Here is a 10,682-nt window from a genome sequence, read left to right as displayed (position 1 = left end):
GCGCGTTAGTTGAAAACATTGGTCGGGTGCGGGTTGTTTATACATTGACTCACGGCCCACGCATCACTGATACACACACACATAAACACAAACCTATGTTATGGGGTCCAAATTTGTATGCATGTGTGTGGTTAGTTACAAGTTCCTTTTTTAACTGTAATTGCAAAGTGAACCTACAAGAGAATACAACATTAAAAGACCTTGTTTTGGAACGAAGCCAGCAATCTACAAGTCTAAAAGCGTAAATTATCATATAACGTCATATGTTCAATTTACCTCTAGGGAATTAATAATTTTACTTATAAGGAACAGTGACAGTATCACTGTTCTATGACTGATACAAATTATTCATCCATTCATCCATCTCGATCAACAGTAAGATATTACATGAAGAAAACACAAGACACTTCTCTTTACCAGTGGGACTTTATTAATCTATTCTAATATATGTAGACTAATCTAACACAAACACATGCACTCACACATTCAGACAAGTTGAAAAAGAAAGAAAGAGCAGCATGCAGTTTCTTAGACCTGACCTGAATGAACCATCCATCATTAATTTAACCCTGTCATTGAGTTTTCTATAAAGTCTAAGAAACGTTACATCGATACACCAGTTCAGCAAGAATCTGGAGCATTATTTGCATTTCTTGGGTAGCATCTTTGAATGTTGCATCGTTCTGTGAAAGTGGGTTCCCAGGTCTGCTCATTTGTTGGAGGTCTTGGTCCCATCTGGAGTAAAGTCTTCTTGGGACACAAATGATAATGAAGGAGTTTCATAGGCTGTTAAAGTTTGAGGTAAGCAAAAAGTGCAAAGCCTAACTTGGAAAACAAGGCTCTCAGAAAAGAAATAGAGTAAAAAAAATAAAAAAATAAAAACAATACTTGATTGATTGTCTAATGATGCTAGATTTTGGACTAGACCTTGAATCAGATTCGAGTAGTTTTTTCTGACTATACTGATAATTTATTAATGTAATGAGCATTTAATGCTGGTTGAGTGGTTGACAAAGTGTTACTCATCCTCTCACATTAAAATACATGTTAGGTGTATTTAACTTGAAGCGGCGCTGCCCAGATCGATCGGTGTATGGCATCAAAGTAACCTGAGAGTGACTGGAAAGCATGCAGAGGCGTCTGCTCTCTGTAGTTTTTGCAGAACTTTAATGTCATACACTAATCGCTCTGTTCAGCGCCGCTTCAAAGTGAACACACTATGTTCTCAGTCACATGGCTACTAATCTTCCCGCACTTGCATTGTATAATTTAGTCAAGTCAACATTTGGGTAATTAACAATCACACAAGCCAAAAATCATATACTTCCAGTAAAATATATACTCCCAGTAAATCATATACTTCTTACAGTCCTGTGTCCTTAATAAACTCTGCAAGACAGTGGGCAGGGTTGAAGACCCCTGTTATAAACATTTCAATAATTACTCACAACAATGGAATCAACAGTGAGTGATTAAAACACGAAAAAAGAAATGTATGCGTTATGCATATAGAATGATGCAATTAAATTGTATTTGATTATAACCCCTCTTAACATTGTTTTGTAATGATCTGATGAATTCAGATAAAGCCATAAAGGCATGTAAAGATACAGTACAGTTACATTATGCATTTACATTGATACATCCCAAAATGCTGCAATAAGAATAAATGGCACAATGAATACACATAGTATGCTGAATGCAGTTTGTTTACATGATGTTTTGTTTGTTTGTTTTTGTGTGTGTCTCCTCTTAACCCTCAAACCGTATTCACTTTATAGCCCTTAATCCTGTAATTGTGGACAAATGTGGGCACAGAGGACTCAGGTGTGATCCTATTTTTTATTTATTATAAATGTTATATCACTGTCTTCGATAAAGTTTTGTCTATCTATTTATGGTGCTTTTTTAAAAAAAAATATATATTATTTTTGAATTTATTTACCTCAAAAGTACCATATTTTCTATGTAAATTATGCTTATTTTTATGTTTTATGTTTTTAAATTTTTTAACCACATTAAAATATCATTTCAATAAGTTCTTAGAGCTAAAACCTAAAGATGAAGTGACTTTGCTGTCACCTGGTGTCTCATATTGGTATTAAATTAACAAAAAACAATAATATCAATAGCCACTAGATGGCTATAGTACTTAATGGCTGCATATATAGGCTGAACTCTATGAACCACTGTATCACTGTTCAGATCCTTGATCCTCTGCTGACTCCAAACCACAGTTTGCCTGGTCTCCTTCTTCCCCACTGGATTCCAGGAGAATATCCAGGGTTTCTGCTGCACTAAACCTCCTTCTCATTGTGCTGCTTGCAGTGAACTGAGAAAATAACTGCCACTGCAGGTTTAGGTAGCATATGCCACATAAACGTTTTGTTTGGAAGTAACAACACAACTTGCAGTAGCAGTTTGATCTGACTCTGAAGGTGTCAGGTGCCAGGTGGTTGATTGGATCATACCAAAAAACATGGTCAGACATTAGCCCAGCTCTGTTATAGGCTCATTGAATGCATTGTGTGTGTGTGTGTGTGTGTGTGTGTGTGTCTGTGTGAGTGTGTATGTGTGTGTGTGTGAGTGTGTGTGAGAGAGAGAGAGAGGGTGATGAGCCAGTTGGATGATTGGATCATACCAAAAAACATGGTCAGACATTAGCCCAGCTCTGTCACAGGCTCATTGAATGCATTGTTTGTGTGTGTGTGTGTGTGTGTATGAGTGTGAGTTTTTGCCATGATGAGAATGTTGTACAGGATCAGCTCTTCATTTGAGTGTATGTTAGATATGCATTGTATTGGATCTATTAATTTATTTTTACAAAAAAAAAACAAGAAGAATGCTCTAAATTACAGTTTTTTCCCATTCATTTCTATGGGTGCCCGTTTTTGACCCAAATACAAGATTAAGTAGTTTTTTTTTTTTCACCCACTTAACCTTGTAGAATTGAATCAAAAAAAATGTGTGTGTGTTCAGGAGGCAAACTTAGGAAAAGTAACCAAGTCTTGTACCGCTCAGATCAAGGGAAGTATTTTTTAAAAATAAATCAAAATTATTTTGCCCACATTTGTCCAGAATACGGTTTTAGGGTTAAATTGTTATTTAACAAAAAATAAATACTTCATCCAATAACAATTTACTAAGGAGTCCAGTTATCAGTACTATGAAATGCTTTGCAAATGCAAATATATTCCCTTCATTTTCTAAATGTATATACACTAGCTTGCACTATTCATTGCTCTTCTGTTATGTTTGATTGCTTCCATTGTCCTCATTTGTAAGTCACTTTAGATAAGAGCGACTGCAAAATGACTAAATGTAAAGTCATCTAGCAGACACTTATCATAAGCTACATACAAATGATAACAATAGAAGCAATAATCAAAACTAACAAAAGAGCCACAATATTTAAGTGCAAATGACAAGTCTTGGTTTTATGCATATATATATATATCTGTCATGACAACTCTCAGATTGGCATGGTAATGTACATGACAATGTTGATGTATTTGGTCTTGGCGAAATAGATCTGCTGTGCTGCTGCTTCTGCCAATACATCCACAACATGCTGCTGTGAGCATGTATGAAATACAGTATTGCAAATATAACATACATGAAATAACCCCCATATAGCATACATGATCACCTCATAGCAGATCTTTACAGGTGGAGCTGGGGAAGGTGGAGGGTTTCTGAAGCATGCTGCGAACTGCTACAGCAAGCACTTGTCATATATTCAAATGTTCAGCAGCGAGCTCATTGGTTACCGATACAGGAGGAAACCAATCAGCTGTGCCATGTGATGATGATGTCATTAGGTCAGATTGAGTTAGACACATCGGACTTCACCATCTAGAGTTTCATGCCAGAACTCTGTATATATTTGAAATGTATATTGTTTGTAATCATGCACAAGATCCATAGTGCCATTTTACAGTCTTAATATTCAAATGTAGAACATAAGAACCCCTTCTTTTCCTTCTTCTTAAAACTACTTTGAATAATAATATTTATTTAGTCTCAAGAAGTCTGCTTCTATATTGACAAAAAAGCAGCAATTCTATTGCCTCTACCTGAGTGTGTTTGAACCGTTACAACTTTGCAGTTCACTCTCTTCCACAGGCGGGGAGCTTTGGACAGCATGGCGGCTTTTGTGAGTTCCAATGAGGTATCCTGAAGCCCTTCGGAAGGTGGACAGTCGATGTCGAAAATTCTCTCCAGAGAAGAAGTAGAGCATTGGGTCAAAGCATGAGTTAGCAGCAGCCAGGCAGAGGGTGATAACCACAGACTTCTGCATATAAATAATCTCCTCACAGTTAGCTTCTTTACGGTTTTTAAAGTGGAGATGCAGCGTGCGTTGTATATGATAAGGCATGAAACTAACCAAGAAAGCAAGCATCACCACAACAATCATCCGAATGGCCTTGTTGCGTGTGTAACGCTGCTTGTTAGCACTGTTGGTGTTTCTAAGTAGAGTGCGCAAGATGCCAGCGTAGCACAGCAAGATGACCAGGAAGGGAATAATAAAACCCACCACTAGGGAAAAGTAATTCAGCATGATCAGTTTATCCAGGCTTTCGGATGTTTCTGGTGGTTCAAAACACTTGGTTTTGTTAGACTTTGGATCAGTATGCTGTCCGGAGAGGAGGAAGGGTGAACTGGTGGTGCAAATGAAGACCCAAATGCACACACAAACTATCCATGCCTTCTTCTCAGTGGCTAGTCTCAGATTTTGCACTGGGAACACAATTGCTAGAAAGCGGGTAAAACTCATGGCCATCATGAAGAAGACGCTGCAGTAGAGATTGACATACAGTGCGTAGGAACTCAAACGGCAGAGAAAGTCCCCCAGGTTCCACTGCCCTTTGTTGACGTAGTAAAGCACCCGTAGTGGCAGAGTGCTGACACACAGCAGGTCTGACACAGCCAAGTTGAGCATGTAGATGTGGAAGGATGATTTCTGACGGTAGGTACGAAGGAGCACGTACAATGCGAAGCCATTGCCCATCAGCCCTAAGACAGTGATGATAGAATATACCGTTGAATAGACTTGGTTACGGAAGTCATCAATTGAGGGGCACACTTGTGAATCATTAACCGTTGGAGATGTTATGTAAGATGGACCCATTCTTGCATTGGTGTCTGAAACATGAAAGAAAGAAATATAAATATTGAATTTCTATAACATAGTATCATTACTTTTCTATTCAAAATCTGTACTGTATTTCCAAAGAAAAATAAATAAATACTGCTAATACAACTGAACCAGAAAAAAAATAAATAAATAAAAATAGTTGTATAAAAAGGTGTTTCGAACCTTTACAGCAGTAGATCATATAGCCCCACTAAATTAACATCATACATATCTTTTATAACACATTTGATCTAAGCTTAATCTACACAGTGTATGATTAAATTAACATTCAAATTTATTTATATTTATAAAGCACTGAATAAAACCACAAAGTTGACCATAGTGCTGTACAAGCAATAAAACAATGAACAGAGAAAAAATTAAAAAATAAAAGGAAATGCATATCCATAAATCTAAATAGGTAGTATAAACATCATAAAACAGTCAAAAAACATATATTATAAAAAGGAAATAAATGACACTAGCACCCTTCACACTTATCTTGATCGAACGCAAATGCGCGATCCCCTCTAGACTTCATCTTAGACCGAGGAACAACAAGACGTTTCTGAAATTGTGATCGTAGTGATCTCATTGACTTTTGTTCCTGGATTAGATCAGCAATATAAGATGGGGCTAAACCATGCAGAGATTTAAATAGAAATAACAAGATTTTAAAATGAATCCTAAAAGTGACAGGCAATCAATGTAATGATTTTAACACCGGAGTAATATGATCAAATTTGCAAGTGTTTGTAAGCGATCTTGCAGCCGCATTCTGGACCATCTGCAGTCTGCATCTAAAACGTTATTTTGGGCACCATATATAATGAGTTGCAACAGTCTAATCTCGGAGTGATAAATGCATGAATTATTTTTTCCAGATCTTTCTGGTTTAAAAAAGGTTTAATTTTTGAAATCATCCATTGCATTACATAGCAAGTCGACATTTATTCATACTGTGCAACACAATATATATGAAGGGGTGTTGGTGTCGCAAGGCTCTTCTATTTGATGAATAATTAATTTCAAATAACATAACCTCTGACTTTACAGTGCAGTGTAATTGATGTCTCCAAGCTACAACACAAGTGTTTTGATAAATACAGATATAAAGATATATATAAAGATGCTACAGCATCACAAATTATAGTTTCTCTTATCATCTGTTTGATCACAAAGAGCTGTTTTAGCCCTTTAGTGAAACCATGCTCCATAAACTGATCTTTATCAATCATTACTCTCTGTGAGTGTGGGAAAGACTGCACATCAGGGGTCCTCAAACTGCAGATCTAATGATAATGATACCACCATTTCAATGTTTCTACAGTTTAAGTGTGCAGCGCGTCAAAACAGCAGAGCTGTACACACCAAAAAAAAAAAAAAAAAACTCTACACTGGTATTTTTATAAAATGAGTATTTCATTCTTCTATTAAAAAAAAAAAAAAAAATCTCTGTCCTCATGAAAACGTATAAGCATGCTATGAAGCACTGTCAAGAACATGCCAAACCAACAGGTGGCATTATAAGCTCAACCTAAATATTTTTAACTGCAATGTACGTATAAATACAAGTATTGACTGTATACAGGGCTTGACATTAACTCTTTTGCTCACCAGCCACTGTGGCTGCACCAGCATGGATCGTCCTCTTTTGGAAAGATACACATAGTATAGTAGTTTCGCTTTTACAGTGAAACACACAGCGTCTATACGACATTGCGGTGGTGGCAACAACAATACTACAATGAGAATAAAAGGTACATCTTTTTTGTGTGAACATCTGGGCGGCATTATGCAAATCTTCCCACATTGTGATGTAGAGATGTGGGGCGTGTTAGAATAAGCCTTTTTGGTGGGGTGTGGTTGACTCTTAACTCTGATAAAGAATATCTCTTTGGATTTGAGACTTTAGTCTTTGCAACTTCAGAGAACTTATGCACCGATAGATGGTTACACTCCTTAGAGAAAGAAAAAAAATGAAATTGCATCACATGACCCCTTTAAAAGACATGTCATCTTTCATATCAAATTCTTATGTTTTATTAATAATTTCCCTAAATATAATAAGCCTCTGTAGGGCTGTTACCAATTAAATGAAATCAGTATTAACAAAAAAAAATTGGCAGTGGATCAGTGGTTCATGTAGGTTGTCTACAAACCGGAAGGTTGGTGGTTCGATCCCCGGCTCCACCTGACCAAGTGTGGAGGTGTCCTTGAGCTAGACACCTAACCCCAGCTGCTCCCGACGAGCTGGATGTGCCTTGAATGGCAGACACTGGTGAATGTGAGGCAACTTGTAAAGCGCTTTGGATGGCCAAAAAGCACTATATAAACACTATATTTCTGTTGAAAGCACTATATAAATGCAGTCCATTTACCATATAGATGCATTTATACAGACAATTTAATGAAGCCGAAATGCAGCATGAATGCATTTACACTGCAAACTTACAACAGCATAAATAATGCTGTGAGCTTTGTGTTTTACATCAGGTTGTTTTATTTACAAATAGGAAAAGTAAAAAAAAAAAAGTAACCAGTCAGCAAGTGAATGAGTGAGTTACAGTTCATTCAGATGACTGATTCATTCAAGAATGAAGCAAGCACCTGTCTCTGAATGGACAATTGAATCAAGTCAAATTATTATTCAAAAAACGCCAATCATTCAGTCATGAAACAACGCTGTGTTGTTCAGAGAAGCATGACAGTTCTGTTGCTAAGTTTATTTGGAACTATTTTTGTTAAACAAATTGAGCAAACACAGTCACATTGACATTATTGTACTAAAATGAATACCCTAAGTCAGCTGTCCCAAACCTTTTTAGTGCCAAGGACCGGTTTAATGTCAGACAATATTTTCACGGACCGGGCTTTAAAGTGTGACGGATAAATACAACAAAATAAAAATGATACGACTGGCATAAAAACTATGGTATATTGTAAATATATTAATAAACATGAATCCACTGTGTATTCTTATGCAACTTTATTAGCAGCGTCCTCATAACATCACGCCAACAACATAACATGAATAACATCCTCTCTGCCTCTAACGCCTGACTCCGTGACGTTTAAACAAGCCTTAAAAATATAAGATACCGCAAAAATCCACCGCTCCCGGCTCTACTGGTCCAATCAGCGCAGGGCTGTGCCAGTGTTGTTTTGTGTCAAAAATGTAAAAAATATAATGAGCGAGTAAATCATGAATCTATTTTCCCAAACCGTGTTTTTGTCTTTTCCTGAATCACTACGGTACCCTTATAATAAGTGTTTATATTCAGACTAGTTTAGTCTGGTTGGGATCGGTAACGCTGCAGAGTAGCACAGTACCTGCGTGACTCGCCATAGATGTAAACAGAGAGAAGTAGATCCGGTTACAATGTTCTTCTGCCAGACGCGAGTGCCAAAAGTTACTGACTGCAGCTTTAATGTTAGTTATTTATTCTTTCTTGTGCGGCCCGGTACCAAATGACGCACGGACCGGTAACGGTCCGCGGCCCGGGGGTTGGGGACCGCTGCCCTAAGTCTTTTAATATTAATGCTGATTAGATTCACTGATTTAGATCACTGCATTTAAACACTGAAGTACAGAGTTACTTGTTCAGTTGGTGATTGAGTATGCAGTAATAGGCTGCAGTGGCAGCAATCTCCTAATGCTGTTGGCCTACTTTTAATAAAATACACAAATAACATTTAGACTGTGTTTCTGATTACATTAATTGTGTAAAATATTGGATACAGAAACCAACAAATTATGTATAATGTTAGGTGGTTAACTTCATTTATAAAATAGATACTGTCAAACCAAAATTTATTTAGACACCTTTAACATTTCTCAAATTATATCACGGTTTATTCATTATAGTTTAGAAAATGGTAATAAAATATGACAAGAACTAACAAATTCAGCTTGATCATGTTAGATAACTTTGACAAAAAGGTATGGACTGGATCACAATGGTGAAGTTGTGGCCTAATGAGTTTGACTCCTAATTCTAAGGTTGTGTGTTTGAGTCTCGGGCCGGTAATACCATGACTGAGGTGTCTTTGAGCAAGGCACTGGACCCCCAACTGCTCCCCGGGCGCCGCAGCATACATGATGCTCCAAGGGCGCCCCCCTGCAGCTGGTCACTGGGGCAGTATGTGTTTAATCGCCTCCGTCTGCTTCTGTGCCACGGAAAACTGCTGGGCAAAGTTTTCCACGGCGTCACCCAAGAGGCCGGCCTGGCAGACAGGGGCATTGAGGAACCGCACTTTGTCAAACTCACGCATGTCCGCCAGGTTCAGCCACAGGTGTCGCTCCTGGACCAATATTGTGGACATCGCCCGACCCAGGGAGTGTCCAGCAACTTTCATTACCCGGAGGACGACGCAGTTCCTGCATAACCCCGGGTCGGAACTACCCTTGAGCACCTTGGCCTGGTAGACCTGCAGGAGCGCCATGGCATGCTATTACTCACTGTTAATGTTAATGGTCAACTAATGAAATCTTATTGTAAAGTGATACCTATGGGTCTTTATACTTCTTTTGCAGTTTAATCCGTGTAAAACTTTGGAAAACAGGAAAATTTGATACCGGCTTATCCCTACTATCAAAACTTAGTCAGGCAACCCTTAGCCTTAAAGCCAGCTTATAGTCTCTTACGCATGCTGTCATCCAGGTTCATGCAAACCTGAACTTCAGTTTTTTGTTGTTGTTTTTTTTTTAAGACTCGGTCTGAATAAAAAAAATAAAAAAGTGAAAAAAAGTGATGTGACATACAGCCAAGTATGGTGACCCATACTCAAAATTCGTGCTCTGCACTTAACCCTTCCAAAGTGCACACACACACACACACACACACCGTGAACACACACCCAGAGCAGTGGACAGCCATTTATGCTTTGGTCCCAAATTTGCATCAGTTTTACTGGTAGTCCACTGTATGCAGAATTTTTGGGTATAATTTGTCACAGTTTTATTTATTTTCCTATCCTCACTTACATAAATTAACTATAGTGTCCTGCACAGATTAGTAAATAAATATCACAGATTATATCTGGTGTCTGAAATTTAGTTGGTTTGAGTATTTCTTCCTGTGACTGTGACTGTGGCATAATCTACCCACTCATATAATGCAGAAACACTCAGGCAAGCAACGGACGTATTTGTACCGATGAGAGGGACACATACAGCCGAGCACATTACACACAGGCTGCTAGATTCACTTTCACCAGATCGTCATGTATGCCTAAGGTTGAAAATACATTATGTTTATAATGAATGCCCCTATAAATGGTCTAATTTTTACGATTTAGTTTTAAACCAAATGATGCATGTGCTGGGGTGAACATTGAAGATCACACAACAGAAGTGTGCTCTCTCTCTGTTTTGACATATCTGAACAAACTACAAACTTTCCAGCGATGTCTGTGAGAAAGTTATTTTCACAAGACAAGCGCGGGCATCTGTGCTGTCAGTCGCTCACAGGGTTTCTAGAGACATGAACATGTTAAATTTAAGACTTTTTAAGACCTTTTTAATACTCCCTAAACCTGTAAT

General features: G+C 37.8%; 1 protein-coding gene across 1 annotated transcript in view; it reads right to left on the bottom strand.

Annotated features, from left to right (window-relative positions):
• Positions 1-1,511: 1,511 nt before the first annotated feature.
• cysltr1 (cysteinyl leukotriene receptor 1) overlaps positions 1,512-10,682 on the bottom strand; it is an 18,042-nt gene continuing 8,871 nt past the window's right edge. The window contains exon 2 of the mRNA XM_026279747.1: positions 1,512-5,145. Coding sequence (XP_026135532.1) covers positions 4,073-5,131 — 1,059 coding nt within the window. The 5' untranslated portion in view covers positions 5,132-5,145 and the 3' untranslated portion in view covers positions 1,512-4,072. The remainder of the gene's footprint in view (positions 5,146-10,682) is intronic.

This window comes from Carassius auratus, chromosome 14 (assembly GCF_003368295.1).
Source record: "Carassius auratus strain Wakin chromosome 14, ASM336829v1, whole genome shotgun sequence".
Taxonomy (NCBI): domain Eukaryota; kingdom Metazoa; phylum Chordata; class Actinopteri; order Cypriniformes; family Cyprinidae; genus Carassius; species Carassius auratus.
Note: the sequence above shows the minus strand (reverse complement) of the source record. Positions and strands in the feature narration are given on the sequence as shown.